This window comes from Parambassis ranga, chromosome 5 (assembly GCF_900634625.1).
Source record: "Parambassis ranga chromosome 5, fParRan2.1, whole genome shotgun sequence".
Lineage (NCBI taxonomy): Eukaryota > Metazoa > Chordata > Actinopteri > Ambassidae > Parambassis > Parambassis ranga.
Genome location: NC_041026.1, coordinates 26,219,615 through 26,242,187, shown reverse-complemented (window position 1 = coordinate 26,242,187; position 22,573 = coordinate 26,219,615). Strand labels below are relative to the sequence as shown.

At 40.1% G+C, this 22,573-nt stretch overlaps 1 protein-coding gene across 1 annotated transcript in view; it reads left to right on the top strand.

Annotated features, from left to right (window-relative positions):
• Positions 1-22,573, top strand: part of cntn4 (contactin 4) — a 133,237-nt gene that overhangs the window by 88,459 nt on the left and 22,205 nt on the right. Inside the window, exons 9-12 of the mRNA XM_028406752.1 lie at positions 1,314-1,453; positions 5,028-5,157; positions 5,933-6,083; positions 22,147-22,274. Coding sequence (XP_028262553.1) covers positions 1,314-1,453; positions 5,028-5,157; positions 5,933-6,083; positions 22,147-22,274 — 549 coding nt within the window. The remainder of the gene's footprint in view (positions 1-1,313; positions 1,454-5,027; positions 5,158-5,932; positions 6,084-22,146; positions 22,275-22,573) is intronic.

The following is a 22,573-nucleotide window of genomic DNA, read 5'->3' as shown; positions in this document are numbered from 1 at the left end:
GACACAAAGTGTGGGACTGAATGATCGCAAATCTTACATTGATGCAAAATATCAATAAAGATGAATACCAAACCACATACCTACAGTGAAAGAGAGGGTTATATACAGTAGCTGCTTGATGATAAGTACTGCTTTTCTGCAGCAGGATAAATAACAGAGGATTCATCTTGTAGCAGCTCCCAGTAAAGGGAAAAAAAATCATTTCACTGTTTTCACAGACGGCTCCGTCGCAGCCTTCATACAAGTTAAATATTAAGGAACTCAGCAAACCTTGCACAGCAGCCTCAACTACCAGAATGATCTCAGAGACCTAAAGAACAACAGAAATAAGTCTTTGATGCTGAATCTGTCCAAGACTTATAACTACACCTGACTCCTTTCTGTTTACTACTCATTTTATCAGTCCCTGTGTTGCTGAACACCCACAGATAAACATCCTGAAGTTGTGATGCACATACTGTGGGTATACATTTGCAGCAATTGAATTTCTTGCTGTCTTATATCATACCTTAAAAGCAAACTACTGTATAGCAGAAGCCAATTAGAGCAAGATTCGTACCAGCCTCCACAAAGGCCAGTCCTTGAGAGTGGCGGTAGGTGAGGTCTGTGGAATGGAAAAGTGCGGTCAGCCATTCCTCTTGTCCTGCCACTGGCCTTGTGTGATATAGGATGATAGGAGCTTGACCTGCACATCAAGACAGATGTACAAAGCATTACAGAGAGAGAGAGAGGTTTACACATCTACTTTTATATACCCCCCTTTTGCCTTAATCATTAACTAGCCTTGAGTTACTTGCATGATTCTGCAAAAATCAATTCTCCTTTTGTATAATTATACCATCATTTACTGAGATCGTATTGAATAGAGCATTTTTATGGCATCAGTAGCCACCCTAATGTAGTATATGGATCTAGGGTTCATCACTTTTGTTCAGGTATAAGCACATCAGGAAAGTAAAAGGAAGCATGAAAGGAGGGCTTCAGCGGTTATTTACCTGAAACTAAAGACACTAAATTTGTGATTCACCAAACCTGCACACAGACTAAAAGGGCCGTCATTTCTAAATAGAATTCACAATGTCTCACAAAACGTGCAATAGCTCCAGGAAAAAGCACCCTTTCTCACAACATTAACCACCAGAGGTGTACTAAACAACAAGTTTGGCTACAGCAATAGACCCAAAAACCATATTTAACATAGGTTCTGAGTTGTTCTATTGCTGTAAATCAGTTGTTAACCTTGTCTTAAATATTGTGAGAGATTTTCCAGCCTTATTATATTTCTAATAGTAGTTTTTTCCCAATGTTTCCAGCCCCTCCTCATTTTATTGAGAAACCACAAGATGTCCAGAAGCTCATCGATGACTCGATGGTGTGGGAGTGTAAAGCCACAGGGAAGCCGAAGCCTTCATACAGGTGGATGAAAAACGGAGAAAACCTTGAGTCTGTCGAGGTAAGACCTGCAGAATGTTCGCATGTTTTTTAAACCTGAAGATAAAGTTCCTCTCCCACGGTTTAACTTAAAACCGCAGCAGTTTTGGCACAGATGTTTCTCACACACTATGCTGCTGAATGAGTAGCCGTGTACTGTATTTTCTAAAGCTTTCTTGTGCTGCTCGTTCAAGCTTTACTGACTAATTACCATGCATTATTGTCTTCTTCATTACAACACAAGGCCTCCTATGCACTTGTACATTATGTTCACTTCTGCAAAACAGCATTTATTTCAAAAGGAATTGGACTGTGTCTGCTGCGCTTTGCTCTTGTGCTTAGAGACTAAATTGTAAAAGGGCCAAGTATTTCATGGTAGTCTGGAAAGCACAGTGATGTAAAAGCTACCTTAATCTTCTGTTAAATCTCTCCTCGCCAAGTGCAGCTATTAATCCTGTGCCACCAAAGACGAAAAAGTAAGATTCTCTATATAAACACTGTATATCCTACTTTCATGTTAGTGCCCTATCGGCTCTGAATTCCCATATAATATATAATAATCGTACAATACGAGTACGATGACGAGAGATGAGTCTATTACAACTCAAACTACTTGCACATCTAACTTTAAGTGAACTCTGAAGAAAAACAATATGAGTTCTTTATTATTTATATTGCATTCTTCTATGAGATCCCTTAGCCAGGTTGTTTGGGAGAGATCGATTGGACACTCAGGCACAGCTTGAACCTGAAAAATAAACAGACATTATGTTAATTTGCTTCATTATGCAAAAAAAGCCAACACGCACATGGGAGGATATCGATCAGTACCTGAATGCTGTACATGTAGCTGGAGTGAACACAGTCTGTGGGTATACTACCAGAGGCTCCATGCAGTGTAGCCTGTTTCACATAAGAATAACTGATTTGGCACTATTGGGGAAGAATAATCAACAATATGTGTAGCCAGTGGCAAACATTTTCATCAACACCTCTTTTAAGGTAGCATTCTTTTCTAAAAACATAAATATTCAGATATCATTTTTTGTTATTCCTATTTCAGTGGGAGTTAAATGAATTACAAAAATATTCTCAGAAATAAGCAAAACCACAGACCCACTTCAGCATACTCAGCCATCTGGACACAAAGCGTTGGATGTATGATTAAAGGTTACAGTGACGGCGCGGATGTTTGTGCAGCAGATTTCTCCTTAACACAGACATAATAAATGGATATATTCAGAATGCATGGGTGAATGGATTAATCAGCAAAGGTGTTACATTGTTTGAAATGCCACCATTAACCACAGTGGCTTAATGAGTAGAAGAGGGAAAGGTCAATGATGTAGGGAGCAGTGAGCAGAGGATGCACCATTTGTTGTTATTTATTGCAGTGAATCAATGAGGCCTTTCTGACTGTGTACAGGCTATATTTATTTTTCTGACTTTCAGTAACTGAAAGTTGTCACCATGTTGAAGTATGCAGTTGGGCCATATATGCTGTCCAGTAGGTTTCCAGAGGGCCATATAGCTGATTATATGTGCACTCAATTATTCAATGTCAGTTTATAAATGTTTCAGAACCTCCTCCACTTCTAGTGTTTCCAATAATAGTAACCCTCACACTGGTTTTACAATCCTTGCTGGACAGACAGTGAACATGCTTCACTTGTGATGCTTTTTTATTACCTCTCTCTGTCAGAATAGCTTTGGTTTATTGAAATGCTTCTTTTCATGTGAAGGGCCTCACTCTCTGCTGCGTTATTGACAATGGCTGCAGGATTAAGTGGCTGCGCAATTAAAAGGAAACTCCACTGTGAAACAGGATTTAGTCCATTTAAAGGAATATGGGACCACCATACAGATGTAGCGCACTTGAGCTGAAGTTATTGCTGCAGCCTCTTAATAGAATGAATGATGTCATTTTAAGTGTGGTTTACAACATCCTGCTTAGGATAGGAGACATGCTTGAAATTCTCTGCTTTCTTTGTTCACTCAAGCATAAGCTGAACAGAAAGACTCGGCATTTTGTTCTTATTAGTGCAAATCCACTCTTGAGCTTAGTTCAATTACTTCTGTCTAACTCTACAGTAAATTCATCAAAGATCTCTGCAAAGAATTAGCAGGTTTGTTTTACAGTTCTACTCTGGTGAGTACTAATAACATCTTGTTTAGTCCCTGCAGTGGCATTTCAATGATAACATTTGAGATTGAAATCTATTTATTTATTTCTTGGTTTCTTTCACATTAATGCATTTAAAGAAGAGAATAAAAACCTTCCACCCTCTTATTAAAATCATTTATATTACTTTTTCTATATTTACATATGTAGTTTTTATAACATAAAATGTAGTTCTTTTAGGTGTTACATGACTTTTGCATCATTCACACTCAGAAATGAGAACTCAGAAGAGCATACCGGTACTCTTGGACATTGGAATCAACTAAACAATAAAGGTCATTTCATTAATTTTATATTTGCAGTTTTTTTATCAAACAAATCAGTCCAGCGTTGTTGGCAAATGACATTGCCAATCATTTTCATTCAGCATAAGGCGTACAGATGGTACCCCCAGGTCCCTGCATGAAAAACTGCTGATTTGAGAGGAACGTCATGGTTAATTAATAGCAGTCGTAAATGGGAGTGCTTTCCATGCACAAACTGATATACGCCACCATTTGCCTCTCTCGCCAGCAGGGATATTCGCCCCTGCACATCCGGAGCTGCCGAGTGTTATGGAAATTCAGGCACAACCTGCTCAAACACAGGATTAGTTTGTGATCTTTCAGCGAGGACAGTCTCCCTTTTCATGTGACAGTACCTTAATCCCCTGCGACTGGAGTTCAGGCCGCTCCGACACCCCTATGGAAATAGGCTGTAATGACATTATGGGTGAGCTCCAGGAAAACACAGGAGACGTGGAGCACGAGGAGGCATAAACCTGACACAGCTGCACAGAGATGTATGAAAACTGCTCAAGGATTTAATAGTGTGGTGAAGTGAGTTGTGCGAGAACTTGAGTTCAGGCCGATAAATGTATATTGGGGATTAAATGTCCAGTTGATGCAGTGGCCCTACTGAGTTTTTAGTTCATCAAGCCCAGCCGTCCTTAAATAGATTTTAATTTGATGGCTCAGTGACGAGCGAGATTTCCACCTTCAGGCGGGCAAAAACGACAGTCCAAACAGATGAAGAGGAGGTACAGCATGACCATGTACACAGCACTTAGTATGTATAGGGCATACCTATCTGAAAAGCAATTTTCACAATGCAGTATACCACAGATGTTACGATACTCCTTCTCCTCTTATCCCTCTTCCTGCTGAAGGGGAAACAGGCCCTGTGGTGCAGTCAGAGATATAAATAGGGCATGGTTTTATTTGACTCTCATAAACATGTAGATTGATTAGGGTCATTTTCTGCTAGCCTGCCTCCATCCACCCAAGCCTTTCCCTCCATTAGTGATGAAAACCTAGATTTATTGCCACGTCTGTCACTTCCAGGCCATAATTCACTGGCCCACTGGTCGCCTGTTTTTATGTAGATGAGTCCTGGGAATAAGGCATATTAAAGGCATGTGTCTCTGTGTCCACAGGAGCGCATACAGGTCAGCAACGGGGTGTTGTCAATCAGTCGCCTCACCTTGTCTGACACTGGAATGTACCAGTGTGTGGCCGGGAATAAGCACGGCGAGGTCTACTCCAATGCAGAACTCAGAGTTATAGGTAAGACAGCAAGTCCGGTGTGTGTGGGTGTGTGTGTGCACATTTGCATGTTGACACATGCACACAGGAATATATTTGGCAGTATTTGTTTTCAAGTACGCTCCGTCTTCTTTCCCCCTGCTCAATACAGCCGAATGACCTCCGGCCTCTCTCTTATTGGCCACTAATTGAAAAGCATTAATTATAAGATGAATGCGTCCTGCTGACAGTGATGTATGCCAGAGCTGCTCTGTTCACCAGCCTCGCCCATCTGCCCTGTCAAGCCTGTCACTCTCCACTCTGAGCTGGCAGCAGCTCTCATTCACTATTCAACCTCCAGCATGTCTCTTCCTGATCATGTTACTGATTGGAATCAGGCTCAATACAGCTGAGCCGTACTGATCAAGGTGGACATTAAAGAAAAGAATGTCAGGAAGGAGCCGGACAGCTGCACAGCTTCTGAAAAGGGCACATTTATTTTTAAAATATTCCAAAGCAAAGAAAAGTTAGTAAGAAGGAATGATCACAGTACCATAAATAATATAATAATAATAAACTTGAACAATCTGAAGTTATGGTCATTAGGGTACAATGCAGCTTTCTGATCACTAATTATTCTAATGATAAAATCCACAAACCATTGTCTTTGAATTAACCATGGCAATAATTCAAGCACAATGCTGAAAATATGATGAGAGATACATTTAGTATGAGATCAATGATCAAAGATGAATTGGAGGAAAGAAGATGTGAGGCTTTTACAAACACAGGCTTTATTATGCGGCTCTTGTCTCAGCTGTTGCCCCAGATTTCTCTCACAATCAACTGAGGAGCCAGACGCTGGTGAAGGTAGGAGGAGATGTGCTCATCGAGTGCAAGCCCAAGATGTCTCCTTGGGGTGTGATCTCTTGGCGGAAGGGCAGCGAACCACTTCAAGAAAGTAACAGGTAAAACAACATTTACACACTTTGCTGTGCTTTTTACCCCTGTTGTGAGGACTGCTGGTCTTTTTTCTGCTTATGCTGTCATTGGTTTGAGTCCAGATCTCTGGAGGTTGTGTTCATCTGAAGGATTACAGACTTATGCTAAACAACACTCCTTCTAGACGTAACATCTTGTTCACATTTGAATATGTAACATTCTATATAAGTCATCTCCAATGTGATGTTGCCCCCATCTGGTTGCAATATTGGACATGATGCACATATGTTATGATACAAAAGACATCAATCATTAGTGGATTAGTACATTTTAACAACATGCTTGAATCAGACTGAAACAAAGATTCCAGTCCTGTCAAACTATTAAAAGTACAGCCCACAGATGTTACACGGAGTGCAGTAATGATGATCAGAGAGTGATGAAGTTTGTTTGAGAGTCTGCTACAGGTTTAAGGTAAATGCTTAGAATGTAATTAGAATGCTGAAATCACAATGCATTATGGGAAATATAGCATTTATAGATGTTGATACTTGTCAGAGATTAAAATTAGATGTCTATGCAACTTCTGACACAATTGTCAGTGGTGTATATAAGCTACACATATTCTAGTCTAAGTACAAAACAGAATAAAATATGTTCATAACAGGATACACATAGGCTTTTTTTACTTCTTATTTGTTGCTTCACTTCAACATAATTAACTGACCTTCACACATAACATGCAGAGATGAGGTAGGGAGGACCAGCTGGGGTTCACCTCACATGTCAACCCAAAGCTTTTTCATGTAGGTACTTTTTATTTTTGTACCTTATAACTCACCGTTTTGCCACCAAACTACTTGGTCAATTATGGTTATGGCTATCACAACCAGGCTGTTAGCCATAACAAGAAAACCATCTGTCATGCCAAATGTTGAATTTATGTTTTCCAGCGAGGACAGTTTGAAAAGAAATGTGCATATGTGGCCATTTTGCTCCATCAGAATAGAATTGTCACCACTATAAATACAATTACATTCAAATACACTAAAATAAAAGCAGTTTAAAATTAGAGTTATAAGTTATTATTAAGTTATTATTATATTATTATAAGTTATAAAGATAATACTACTGTATCTCTTCTTTAAATAGGCCTCGTGACATATTGTGTCACTATCTTTCCATGGAGAGATTTTGATGCACTTTTCAAATGTGGCAGCGCTCAGCTGAGAGTAAAAACAGCGTGAAGCCTGACTGAGTAATAGTTAATGGGCTTTACAATGTTTTATCTCCAGCTCTTTAGTGGCAGCCAAACAGACTGGCTGCTGAGTAACTTCAAAGTGCTAATCAAGTACTTTTCACCTCAGCAGGGATGATAAAGGCTCCAGAAATCAAATTATTCAACTTGTGTCACGTTTCTGAGGAACAGAGGGTGATCTTAGCATCCTGCCACATTTGACCCCTGAGATGCAGGGTGTGCACCACACATAATGAACTTCTGCCGGTGGTTTGTGTGTGTGCGTCTGCCTGAATGAAGTGTCACGTCTGGTCCGGTAGCCTCATTGGAGTCAGGGGTCACCCAATGGGTGTCACCACTCTAGCATGACTCCGCTTTGACAGCAGGGCTGTGTGCACAGTGTCTTGCCAGGCTTTTGCATATATACAAAGCAGTGTTGTTGCTTGTCAAACACAGTGGCGGGGAAATTTGCATAGTGGTTTCGCTGTTGGTGCCCTTCACTTGTCCCTGTGCCACTTCCATTGCACGCCTCAACCTCAAAGCACTTGATCACTTGGGATTCTGTTGGTTTGAATTCATAGTTTGGATTGATTTCACATTAGTCTTGAGTGTGATATGGTTTGGCATCCGTCAGAAAAGATGAATAAAAATGGGGGAGTTTGTTATGCAGATTCCTTATAATGCTTTGTTTTCCTATAATTCTATCAGTTCATGTCCATTCCTGTTCTCACACAATAAATAAATTTTTTTTGTTTCTATTTTTTTTTGTTTCAGGAAGTTTAAAAGTGTTAGAAGTTTAGTAATATGCTTTAAGGGCTTTATTCATACTAAATAAATGACATTTGGTGTAGACCACCTGTGCTTCTCCAAAATAAAAAACAAATTGAAAGAAGCACAGATTCAAAATTAAAATTCAAACAGTCCCAGCTGTATAACATTAAAACGAAGTTCTTTGCCATAATGCCCAGATGTATTTCAGGTAAGTAGAAGAAGTGTTTACAGAGTTTAAAAACATACCAGAGCCTTTAAATATGTTGGTTGTGCCTTGCTCTTTTTTCTATACCTCCTTTTCTCTCATCTGTGCCGTGACAGCCCCCCACACACATTATTGCATTGTGTGCTGCACAATAATATTGTTTAGCATCTGCTGTGGTAATCATTAGGATGGTTAAATAGCAGCCTGCTAACTGTAGCTCAACTGCAGCATTTAGTCTTACCCTTCTGTCTGTTTTTAGAAATAGAGCAACTGACACAAATGAGTTTGATGTCTGTTTTTTAATACCTCCACAGTAGTGACTGTTTTCTAGTTGTCTATCTGTCTATATTGTTCTTGTGAATGTGAAAATGAACTCATTTTGAGGGTCAAAGGTCACTGTGATCTCACAACATGGTTTTGGACAGAATTTAAGAATTGATTTGGTTATTATGACAAAACCCTGTGGCATTTATTTTTAAGTTTTAGGTTCAGCTTTGCTTTTATGAAAATTCCTCCATTACAGTTTTCACTACATGTTTGTGAGTCCTGTCAAATAGGAGCAACTTGTTCTGAAGAGACATACAAGTACCAGAGGTATTTGTAGTTTCTCTTAGGAACTGAGAATGTGTACATACACAGTGTATATAGACTGTATGTGCATGTCTGGGCAGGTCTGAGCAGGCCTGTTTGGTTATGCACCTGCACAGAAAGGTGCAAAATCATAAGAGGTAGCCCTGAACCCCTTTTGTTGAAGATTAATTGCTTTAATTGCGTTAGCACTCCACAGTGGCTCCGACAGAAAGGGAACCAGTGTCACCAGATGGGTAATCCATCTTCATAGCAGCAGCCCTGTTTTTTTTTTTTTTTTCCTCCTGCAGGAGACCAGTGGAGGGAGGGGATGTCTTATCTACCCCAGACAACCCTGCAGGGATGAGGTTTAGATGACATCAGCTGGAACAAAGCAGCTGAGAGCGCAGAGCAGAGCAGGTCTTGCTGATGAGTGTGTAAGTGGGCTGTGTCAGCCATGGAGAGCAGCCTACAAAACACACCATTTCAATATGTCACAGGCAGGGAAAAACCAAGTTTGTTAGGCTGCTCACACCAAACCTACTCAATCAGCTGTCCTCTCACGAGCCGCCAGAGGATGTACTGACGATCCAGCATTGCTCCGTCCTGCATAAAACACCCTCTTTTAAAAACCTTGAGTATTTATCTCTATCGGCTTTGGCAGTCATGCAAATATTTGAACTGGATCTTTCAGTCCTTTCAAGACGGTGTTTACCCTCAGAGGAAGGCATTAAAGGGCTTTGGGTGTGGCTGGGACAAATCCCTCGACTTTGTTTTCAGGCACTCTGATGCCGCAGCATATTCTCAGCACAGTAGATACATGTTGCCTTGTTGTCTGTTTTTATATATTAAGAAGGCGCCATGCAAGAGGTTTGAATTAGATTAATATAACATTTTTTGTACTTATTAGCATTCTCTGCCCATCTCCTCCCTCCTTCCCCAAGGAGCTGATGGACAGTCAGAATTTCAGCGTCCTTTTGGTGAACACAGTCTGAAAGGTCATATATCTAGAATGGGTTTGAGATATGGCAATGTTATGTAAATGCTTTATGCTAAAATTTTATTTTCTTTTATTGTAATGTACAGTTCTTTTCTGGGTTAAGTAAAGAACTGGTTAGGTAAAAAAAAAAAAAAAAGACATTGCGACCAGGGGAAACAATATGAACTCTGCTGGTGGCTCGATTTCTGGGGAAGCAGAGGTGAGTCCTTTATGTGAATTATAGTCGCTGAGGGGTGTGTGTGTGTCTGTGGGGGGGGGGGGGGGGGGGGTGCTCAGAACAAAAGCACCTGCCAAGTCAAATGCCAATTGAACAACCGCAGTATAGACTGCATTGCTTTTTTAAAATTTCAAAATCACAAACACATGCACACATTCAAAATGAGAGTTTAATATAGTTAATGCAATAAGTGAAGGAATTAGTCTAAAATATTTTTTTTATTATTATGTTTTAAAATTTACCTCAGCAATACGTTCGCACTTCACTGCTTTCACTGTAAAATGTGCTGGCTTATACTTAAAAAAAAAACAAGTAAACACTTAAACTCCAATTTTTTTGCACCTGTATGTTTTGTTTGATTGTTTGATCATTTCCTTTGTCAGATATCAGGCCAGTAAATGTAACTTACTGAACATAATGAGATTCACATAAGCACAGATTGAGCTACACCAATGATTGCTGAAGCACATTTGTCAGTTTCATGTTAACATGACTTGTAGCCAATAATCAGTGCTTAGAGGTGAGTGTGACACATTTATAAGAGGATTTGGTGAATATCAGCATACAATACAATATATAGTGGAAAGTATAGTATTCAAATGTAAACTCCTCAAATTAAGTCACAGTTAACACTTTAAATGTAATTACTAAGGTAATGAAGAAAGGGAGCCTTAATACAGTTAAATATAAATTACAGTGAAAATGAGTTTCCTTGCAGAGAAATGCGTGATGAATTATCAGCACTCACTGTCAAAGGCATCTTTATTTTCTACAGTTTTAATTGTTATTGGTTAAATCCCAGTTTAAGATTCTTAGATTAAACAACATATGTAATAGCACCAAAGAATATAAGCAGTTTTAATGGTTCATGTGGATCCTCTGTGTTTTTGATCTTTACTCTGTGTTTAAAATGCTGAACGCACTTTCATGTTTCAAACATTTCTCCAATGATTTCAAGCCCTAATCTATTAGTTAGATTTACATAGCTATTGAAATGTGAAATAGTGCACCAGTATTAGCTGCAGCAGCCATTGTGCACTTGGGAGGGTAACCGTTTGAGTGACATCTTTGAACAAGGTAAGCACAGGAAGCTTGTTGCCAAGGTTACATCTGTTCAAAGTTTTATCAGCTCCTTTCTAATTTTTTAACCCAGATTAGTGGTTCCACATAGCTACGTGGCGCAGAGACAAGAACATAAAGCAAGGCATGCTACTGGAAAGTAGGTGGAAATAGCTGGAAACTATAAAATGTCACAAATAATTAAAATAATTGACATACACATTGTTTGTCTTTGACCAGCAATGTTCTGAAATTCGTACAGAAAAAAAAACGCAACAAGTCCTCTGGCCTCATGCCTCTTTTGCAAAAATCACATCTTGCGAAGCTTTGGGCTGTCTGCTTGTGGCCTTATATGTTCCTTCCAAAAACACCACTGATTGTCTGCCCACATGCTAACTAGAGATATGCAGTGGGTTGTGTATCCTGTGGTGATTTGTTGATCTGATTGGTTGAAGGTAGTAATGGACAGGTGTTTCACTGTTGATATTCACTGTAGAAACACATTGCATATAAAGGTGTAGCTATATAAAGTAAGTCCAAACATCCAGGCAAATCTGTGGTTATTTTCTTTGTCACATTGCTGTGAAGCATACCGCTGTGTGGCATACTGTCACCATCTGAATACTGTCTGCATCGTTCCTAGTATTTTTAAATCTGTATAGGAAATTCAGCACCTGGCTTGACCACTGCAAGTGCTGAGGATTTAAAAACAGCCATCATTTTGTGAGCTGGCTCAATAATTCCATGTTTAACTTGTCCAATTTACACTCATTGTTGTCATAAAGAAAACACTATCAAATCTCAAAGTGGCCGCATCCGAGCAGCTTGACACACTAATGGGCCAGTGGTTTTAAAAGTCAGGCCAATTTACTATGAAAAATCAGAATCCTGCCGGGAAACTGGCCCGGATGTCAGCCCCTGCTTCCTCCCATGTTTCCTTTTTTATCACTCTTCATGAATTGAGCTCAGATGTACACTCTCAGTCCTCTTTAATTCTGCTTTTTACTTTTGCCAAACTATTGACACACACGTTGAAGAGCGCGTGTGGCATATGAATCAGTGAGCATGAGAAATTACTAACGCAGGATGTTCTGTGACTCACTTCGTGCCTGGAGCAGTTTTGCAGTCATCTGCAAGGTGTGTTTAGAGCCTTAAGTGGTGTGTGTTAACATCTGAAATGTGCTACAAGCTTAACACAAAAAGTTTTTGAGTGTCTGGCTGAGCTGAAGTGAGAAGATTTAGCAGAAGGGTTTATGTATGGCCTGGTTGTTGATTAGACCATTAGTAGAAGGCAACCCTCACTACAGCTATGTCTGGATTGGACAGATTTTTATCTGTAGTCATGACCCTCTGGTACGCTGTCCCTCCTGCATATTATATATCCCTCCTACATTGGCAGAGCAAATAAGCATGGCTGTCACGTAAATGAAGAGATGTCTCGCAGAGTGATCTCCATTTATAGGCCCATCTGCTCTGCCAGACGCACTCCAGAAAGAATCAGTGTCAGGAGAACACCAAAACTGCGGAAGAGGCATAGCGGTGAACTTTGTATTAATTTACTTACCTTATCTTTCCATAATGCCTTTGTTCTGTGTCAGGGAGATTTTAATAAGACTCTCATCAATTGTCTCTGGGTTTAATTTTATGAAGAATTAATAAGCACTGTATAGAAACAGGTGTATTAATATAAGTAGTGATTATATCATCTGTGTGGACGGACAGCCCATCACAGCTTTTCAGCCTCCTCATTGTCAGGCTCATGCTGTTCTACTTATTAAAAACATTGTTTATCATGTTTAAATGTCACTCCACATTTTTCTCATCAGATCTCTAATTTCCTCATTTGGCTCTAATTGAACATCTGCTTGTAAAGTGAAGTTCTGACTCTGCGGAGGTTAGAAGCGTGAGTGAGCAGTGCCAGCCCTGAATACTGAAAGCTTATGCACCCAGAAGGACTCATTTCATTACTCTGCCTCCAGGAAAGGTTTACTACTTGACAAGGCTGCTGTGGACCGCTGACTGCTGCTTTTCATTTTTGCCTTTTTCCTACACCTCTCCACCTTGTCTGTAGCTTTAAAAGAAAAAAAAAAAAGCCACGCGTGGTCCCCCCTCATCTGAGAATGGGAGCAAAGCGAGGATTAGTGCTTTGCTGATCCTGGCAGCTGCAGACAACACCCGACACTGTTCAGAGGTGCCTGCTAGCGCGCACGCACACACACATCCGCATTGCAGATTAAATGTTTTATTTATCCAAACATGTCTCAGAGTTAGAGCTGCTCAGGAGGCGGAAATAATCTCATTGGTTCGTTCAAACCTCAGTGGGCAGAGTCCTACGTTTCCTTTGGAGGGAATGTCAGCTAAAAGGCTGCAGCAGGGTGATCAGTAATCAAAGGCATTTGAATAAAAATGACTCATTCATGGCAATGGTGATGTTTGAAATTTAATGTTGCTAATAAGTGCTCATTTGATTATAAGGACCAATGCAACATAGGAATCCCACTTGTTTGCTTTGACTATATTAACAGTAAGTCACAATTCTCAACATACTAATAATAACTTTTGTCCTACGTTCTCTTTTCATGACATTTGCCACTCACTGTCCATAAAGTAACCTCACAACAGATGAGTGTGAATCACACTGCACTAATATTAGTGGCTCTAAGCAGCAGGTACTCCACCATGTGTTTGACATGCTGTGATCATCAAATAATTTTGGATTAGATGAGCATGATCTTCATATTACTCACCGTGATCTAGCAAGGGCTGGATTATAGACCTCTGCTGGAAATGCAGGTTGTACGATATGAGGTGGCCAGTTCCTTCACTCAAATATTAGCATGGAATGAGTAGGATTTGTTTATACATCATCTTATATTAGGTTTTTGGACGCTTTAAGAGGCTTATGTGTTTTGAAATGTGATGAGTCACATTATCATGTAGACATTCTCCACAGTTCCTCACATCCAGTAGTTTCTTTTCCCAACAGACTTTTTAATAAGTGAATGCAGGAAGTAGACATGGCCTTGGTTTCATGTACAGTCTGACTTTCCTGCTTCACCACACTGCCCATATTAATAAGGCTCCAGGAAAAATATGTTGTCGACCATAAAATCATTTTCTAGTGCCTGTCTTATTTTTCAAACTTGGCACTGTTTAGTACTCCTACATACATATTGTACACCGTGTCAGATTTCTGCACAGTTGTGTTGCCCCTAATCACAACTCACACGAAATGATGATAGCAGCATTAGCAAAAGGCTAATCTACAAATCTAAGGCTAGTTGCTTTAAACGAGGCTAGCAGTGGCTGCTGAGTGAATTGATTCTAATAGAAGGAGGAAGGCAAACCTGCCTTGTATAACATCGTTAATGTGGTGCAGCACATATTGTTTCAACTCCAACAGCTGCAGCAGACTCTGCTGCATATTTTACACAAAATGAGTGATATATTAATCCCATGTGAAATAAATTGGCAAAGAAACATACAGTATTCTGTCCTGGCTTAGGTATACAGTAAAGTTAATAAATAACTGAAATTTGAAACTTGACAGGTGAACACACCATTTAAGCCCCTTTTGACTAAACGCGATCCCTGTTGGAGGACACTTTGATGGACAGACTGTACCTTGACCTTTGCTTGTCAGTCATGACCGTATTAAGCATTAATTGATTTGGCTGTTGTATTTAGAGCCCATCAGAATGATTTGCAGATCACTTTACCTCCCAGCTATTATATGGCTGTGCCTCCCCTATTCCACTGTATCTGTCACAGTCAGAATATATCCTTCAAGCCATTAAGTGTTCACATCATGCAGTGTCACACATTTTGTCTATCAATCCAACATAACACTTGCTAAATTAGCAGTTTTTCCTTTCCTGAAATTGGAGCCTGTGTCTGAGAAGAATCTGATGCTGACTTGCGACTAAACTCAAATAAATCTCAAGAGCAGTGATAAAGTGAATTCTGAGATGTTTGCTGAGATTAGGTCAGAACCCTCTTTACCCGTCTGCATCCCATGTACTGCTCGCCGGGATTATTTTTATCTGGAAGACTGTGGCTGTTATCATTTTTCAAAGTAAGAATCCGCCAGCGCAGCATGAGTAATCCATCTTGGTTCCTCTGACAATTTACTGTGGAACATGTGTGTGCTCTTTATTCCTGGAGGGATACCTCAGCACATGAGTAGAGATGAATATCTCTGGAAGGAGAATAAAACCAGGAGAGCAATTTGTGTTTAAAGGAATCTTCAGGAAGTACAAACTCAAACCTCCTCTGTGGGCCCCAGCCAATAAACCCCCTCTCCTCACAATGCAATTACCAACACAATCACATCATGTTCCACAGGTGGGAATTAAGATGTTCTCAATCAGCCTCTTCATTAAGACACCTTCCTATAAATGCACATTTATTCTGAGAGGGTTCATTTGCACCGAGGTCCTTAGACAGTAAACTGTGTTGGTGTATATAAATATTTTTATTATAGGGATTGACAAGGTATTTTCTGGAGATATATATGGCCCAGTGCACGTATCCGCTTTATTAAGTGAGAGCAGATGATTTTGTTCATATTTTTTATGAATTTCTAGGCTCAACTTTTTTGTTATTTAGAAAATAAATCAAAATGAAACATGTATTATTCATCTGTGCCTGAGACTCTTTAGTTGTACAATAGTGCACATAGGTGTATTAAATGTATGCTCTACCTATCAAAGTAAGAAAAAGAAAGAAAACATCCTCGCTATTAAGGCGAAAGGAATTCAGCATCTCACCGTTTCCTTGCTGCTATTATGGTAATTCACAATGGACCAGTAGTGTACATTTCTGAGTAAGGGTTTAATACTTCTGCCGCAGCCCTGTCCCTTGGCCGGGTTTTTATGAAGCAGCAATATTGCCAAAAAAAAGGCTTTAATGCTAGTTGGTGCCTTGGAGACGAGTGTCAATACACAGAGAGCCAAAGGAAGTTATTTCAAGTACTGCCTGCTAAAATTACAGAAAGAGAAACAGCAAATAACCCTGCCCCCAGTTTCAGAGCACATCTCTGTTGTTGACCTGGAGAATAAATGCGTATATTGTGTCCATCATACTTTAATCATTTGCTCCTTCATAAAGCAGGAAGTCCCTGCAACTTGTAGTTGTTGAGCCTTGAGTGGCGCTTCCAAAAGTTCCCTGTCAGGTGGCCATTTTTCTACATGATTGATATTAATGGTCTGCAAGGTGCAGGGCTTCCTTACGGCTCAAAGACTAGCACTGTAATCATGCAGCTTAATAACTTCCAACACAGAGGGAGTGATTTGCGCTCCTTTTTGTTGGCTACAAGGTGTTTTTAAATTGATGAGGCTGAGCATTGTCGCACTGGCACTGTGTCTCCAAAAGCATCCTGTAATATTATTGATACTCAAAGTAAAAAAAAAAAAAAAAATTATTTACCTGTAAAGTATGTACATGAATTCCAGGCATTTCTTCCTCAGTCTGAAACAAGTTAGATGTGAAGGAAACAAGAGTCTCATCTTATAGGTCTGCAATTATTTATTTAGACCTCTGTGTTCAGCTCCATGTCAGCTAGTTGTCTAAAATGAATAGTGATAGTTTTAGGTCAGTGGTTTATTGGGCTGAATATAAAATTAAAGAATGTCATGACACACTTCTGATGTTTTTTAGGTCAGTAGTCCATTCCTTGACTGTAGTAAAGCACTACATAGGTAAGCAACACTTCAGGCAGGTTATACCACTGCCAGGAGTTTGATCAGATTTTGCCCCCCTGCTGTTGTATAGCTATGCTAGCAGTTTTGTCAGTTGCAGTTCTTTTGAGCTAATGCTGTGTGATTCTCACATTAGCACAATGACATTTGCATAAACAAAAGTGTAGCTAATAGTAATGGGGATGTTATTAAAAGGGCAATTAATAATTTAATTAATTTGTTCTGCCTTCTCTTTGATACAAAGAAAGTGTATGGCTTTGAGTGTGTGCAGCGAGAAGCTTCAAAAAACTATATGAAAAACTCTCTTTCCAGAACTTATGACCCAGTTACTCAATAAAGTCCACAAACCTTGTTCTGAGCAATTTAACAAGGAACTTTTTTCTACTAAAACTACCACCAATTTACCATGTCAAGATTTCTGAAAAGAAACATTGCTTTTGTTTTTTTGTGTTTTTCACTTGTACTGACTGTATTGTTTTGAGCATTTGGGCTTTATAACCTAGGGCTGCATTAGACACAAAATGAGGACACTTTAGCCATTATGTGATGATGGCAGATAAAAATATTCTTCTCAAATTTCCTATTTTGTTAACTCTATTTTTTTTATTATACTTTAAACCTTCTATGGCATTCAGTGTGGACAACAAAGTAAGCATTTTATTGTACAGGGAAACCTGTTTCCTTATTTGACAATAAACACTTTAAATCTTAAAAGATTTTGGTTAGTGTGTGTTTTTAAATTCGTCACAATTTCAAATCACGTCACAGTTAATCATCTCTTATCCATGTGGTAATGCTCAGATCATTTACTCTGGCTAATGATCCTTGTGACAAGGTGAGAGTCATTGGTACAGGTCTGTCTACAGAAAAGAATCAATATGAATTACATCTCATTGGAGAAATGTCACAAATGTCCCTCCTTCACCAGCATCAGCTTTTTTTGACCAAAGAATAAATAAATAAATACACATTAAAAAAGAGCATATTTGGTGTTGAGAATATTACTGGAAACTGGAAGGCACATACATTTAATAATGATGCTGCATTAAACAGACAACAAAAGTTGTACCTCAGTTGCATCTTACAGCTTTTAGCGTCCTGGATCTACGCTGCACAGCTGGGCTTGATTTATGCCGCTGACAAGGCCGTTTCTCTCCAGCACAGCGCACTGTGGGAAACCTGAGGAGAGACAACCTTTCAATTTATCTCACAGTTCGTCCCCCCCCTCTACTTGAGGGTTTTCAAAGCAGTCAAGAGCATAAATCAACACCTGAAGTTAGGTCCCAGCCCTTGTTTGGGCTCAGAGGATATGGTGACCTCGCCTCTTTTATTTGCGCACTCACCACATCACAGCGTCCCGCCCGCAGCACTGTTAGCAACACTGACGTTTTGATACAATTATGATTAGAAACATCACCTGCAGGTAGGTCGATGATGGCCGGCGTGGGTCAGAAATAGTAACGCAGACACACCGACTCACCTTATCTGCGAGATTACCTCGGCAGGCAAACACAATATCAAACACATCCCCTGCAGTACTTGTTTTTCACACTTTCCATTCAGTTAACTTGTATTTGGAAGCAAATGTCTGCTGAAGTGGTGAGTTGTGTGAGTGTGTGCATTGAGGCAATAATCTTTTGTGTACAAAAGGCCTTAGCTGAGACTAATTATTTGGTGAAATTGCAGTAAGCTTGTGACGATCTCTCTTCCTGTGGTCTCATGGCTGAGTAATTCCACTGATAGAATCTTAACCTCTATTTTCACAAGCCGGTTTTATTTACCCTGTTAATTAAGTAGAGGAGCATACAGGCTTCAATTCTTCAGTCAGGCTGCCAATCAGCCGTGGCATTTTAGAATCGCTAAGTATTCAACAACGGTCCCGTTTGGAACTCTCAAATCAGAATCTGATCTGCGATTACGCATATTGTTTGCATGTTGAATTTTTATGAGTGTGCTCCTGTTCTTCAGCACCCAGTTTGTATATTTATGTAGGAAGTGGGCTGATATGATGAGCACAGGGCTTCTGCCGTCGCCGCCATTACGAGCACGATCCGCATTCTAGACCCACACTTAGTTCAAAGCTGCTGCACTTGATGCGCAATTTTCTTGTATTTTTATTTTTTTTGTGATTCATTATTTGGGTTGTGACAGTTTCGTCTCACAATGTAGAATTTATCAAACAGATCAAAGACAAAATATGTCTGAATGCAACATCAAAACAAGGCTTTCAAGTGGCTTTTTTTTGATTGTGAGGAAGCTTACAAAAAGGCAGCGTCTGCATCTGTTAACAGCGTCTCAAAGAGAATGTAAGGAAATAACAAAAACAGGCTTTTACTTTGGACCTGGCTCTTTCCCTGCGATTTCCACTTCACACTGCCCCCGTGATAGCTGCTCTGTGACTGATGTTATTTGTCTCTTTCATCTTGTCACAGAGCAGGGAGGATCAACACTGTACAGCCCCTGTCCTCTGAGGCTTGATCTACCCCCCAAAATACACACCTGTTTTTTTTAGGATTACACCAGCGCATTTTGGACATCTCACTGCAGAAAATAATCGCCCCCTTTTAGAAGAATTATAGCTGTGTCCATTAAACCTGTGTGAGGCAGGGATGAAAGGAGTGGCACTTGTGTTCATCTCACCTGTGAATTATTGATACCTGCCCCTCCGCTGGCTTCTCTGGAGATGGAGGTGGGAAATGTCTCCTCTCATAATGGCCACATCAAGCAGACATGTTGTCTGGCAAAGAAGAGGAAAGACAGGAGCAAAACTGAAATGTGTTAATAGTAAGTCTCCATCTCTTATTCACCACTGCTGTGCCTCAGTTGACTTCTACTGTATTTGACCTCATCTACTCTTCCGTTAGTTCCAGACTCAAATGATGAACACTTATTCAGACAGCCAGTCTGCTACTTTTTTTTCTGAAAGGAAAGTTCCTGGCCGGTCTTTATAGAAAGCTACAGAAAAGGTCTAAATGACACCATCAATGGGAGAGAACAGCCTTGGCTCCACAGGAGGGTTACAGAGGATTTAACAGTCTCAGTGCTTGCATGCAGCACCACTTGTTCAGTCTCTGCAGATCCTCTTTTCACAAGATGCATGGTGCAAGTCACATGATAGCTATTTTGTCCCTGAGGAGCAAGGGAGTGTGGATATACAGAGAAAAATGCAGCTATTTAGTTATGTTGAGGTATTGCTGTGAGTCTGGTAGACTTGGGTAAAATGAGCATGTTTTTCTTTTTGTTTACACTTACTCATTGTAAAAGTGACACTAGTTAATTGATGCATGTGTGCACAAAGTGCCTGCTCCTGTCTGCCTGCTGATATGTCCTAAAGCAAGCCCATAGTTGCTGCCAGTGGTTGCACCATGAGCATAAATTATAAAGAGTCATTACAGGACACCAGCAATGCATTGTAATGGATGTATGCAGTTGTTTTAATTGTGCTTACTCTGCTCGTGGTCACTGTGCTGCTGTTTGATAGGCCATTTTCTTCAAATTTATCAGCCTGCAGGTTTGGTGGCATTAACTTAGCACAACCTCACGTTGGGATATGCCCTCATGTAACTGATGGTCATTGTTGGCTACTCTGCATTCAGCACTTGATATTAAGCAAGAAGTCTCCACTCAGCAGCACAATGTGGTTTTAGAAGTAGATTCACTTACACTAACTGTCACTGCACTTTCTTATCACATCCACCGCTTGAAAAAGACCCAGTGAGGCTGGGGGGGGGGGGGGGGGGGGGGGGGGGTGGAAATTTAGTGCTGTGCCACACTGTGTCAGCCACATTTCACAAGGTGTGCAGTTGAATGCAAACACAAGACAGTCTGCTCCTATAATAACGATCAAGGGTGATAAACTTTTTTTTTGTCACGGGTCTGTAGACAACCATCCTCTCTGTCTGAACTCTGTTTGCACAGCAGCTATCTTTCAGGTGGCTCATTTGAATGCAATGTTGACTGCTTGTTAGTTTAGTAGTGACTGTAGAAGGCCTTCTGTCAGTTTTGATTAGGTTTTCCTTGAATAAATATGATTATATTAACACTGGTTTATGTGATTGTCTACAAGAAGTCACTTTAGTGACAAATTATCATGCAGCTCTGCAGCCAAAAAGCTTTTTCACTGTGAGTTTTTTTATTTATAACCACATAAATGAAGAATCATGATCCACCAAGCTGTAATTACAACCGTGGTATGAGGCACAGTTTTAACCCTGTGCAGAAGTACATTGGATCAGAGTAGTGTTTCTGGGCAGGTGACTTAAGTTAGGTCTAGTAATAGGGTCATAATCAAAACAATGATGAAAGATGCTAAAATGCTCTGCAGACCTGAGAGAGACTGATGAGTCAGGTGGTCATTTTTTTTCTCTACAATAAAAGTAACTACTGTTATGTCTGCTCAGTAAGACTTATACAAGTGCACATGTCTCAAGATAATTAGCTTGGATTTCTTTAAACTCGCACTGCAATATGAGGTCAGAATGAGACTCCCCTGTGAACAGCTGCAGGCACCATGGATGTGTGATTCTCGTGTGTGTCTGCATGGGGTCCCCCTCAGTGACCCATACATGCACAGTAGATGAGGATTTACAGGAACGACACAGACTAATTTTAAAGAGAAATTGTGCAGATGCAGGCAGTTTCACTGTGGGGGGTGCACAGATCTCTGCAGTGAGCCTCATGACAAACCTACCATGACAACATTTACGTCAGAACCCTAGCAGACTCTCACATACTCATGGCCGCAGTATAACACCCCAATAACACTGGATGACTGCTTTCACTTTGACTTCTTCAACGGTGTTGAGGCGAACAGAGCAATTTACCAGCTACACATCATTTCCTCCCCTTCATAATCAGGCTGACGCCGTTTTATATTTACAGTTTGCAGAATCAGCAGAGCATTTCAGATAATTAAAATTCACTCTGCTTTGATGAGGTAGTCCACCCTTGATTTCCCACTGTACCTTGCTTTCAAGGGCACAATTTCCATTTTTGCTTGTTATTTACAAAATGTCAACTTTGGTTAAGGCTTTTTGACCTTTTTTTGAAGCACCGATGGCCGTTGTATAAAGGGCACAAAGACACTGTTGTCCTAGATCTCTTAAAGTCACGTGCAGAATTAATCACCCCTGGAAATACGTTCCTATTTCTCATCGTTGTCATCTGCCAAGGAGCAGCACTTAATTAGAGACACTGAGAAATGTTCTTTACTTGGTATTAGTCACTTATCTTATCTGCCGTGTCAGCCCCATGCCACAAAGATAAACATGCATGGTAACATTTGTTATTAGAAGACGCTGCAGTACTAATAATAAATGTTTTGTTTTTACACAGGGTTTCCATTCTGGATAATGGGAGCCTTCGAATATGGAATGCAACCAAATCAGATGCAGGCCTGTACACGTGTGTGGCAAGAAACCAGTTCGGCATGGCCAGCAGTACAGGAAGCATCACAATTAAAGGTATTTCCTGATCTCACTAGTACATGATATTACCTATTGTTACACAGGTTGTACCACTATACCTATTTAGCAACATACACTGTTACAGCGACACTGTAAAATATAGTGTTCTGATATTTTGTTACGCTGCTTAAAAAACTAATCTGAAATGTATTATTTCATGAATAAAAATGACCAACACAGAGCCCAGAGATGCAATTTATAAAGTGTTCAACCACCTTGATCTCCCTATCTTCTGATAAGTCACATAAGGAGCACATCTTTTTTCTGTGTGTTGTTACTAGAGAGACCCTGGTTGC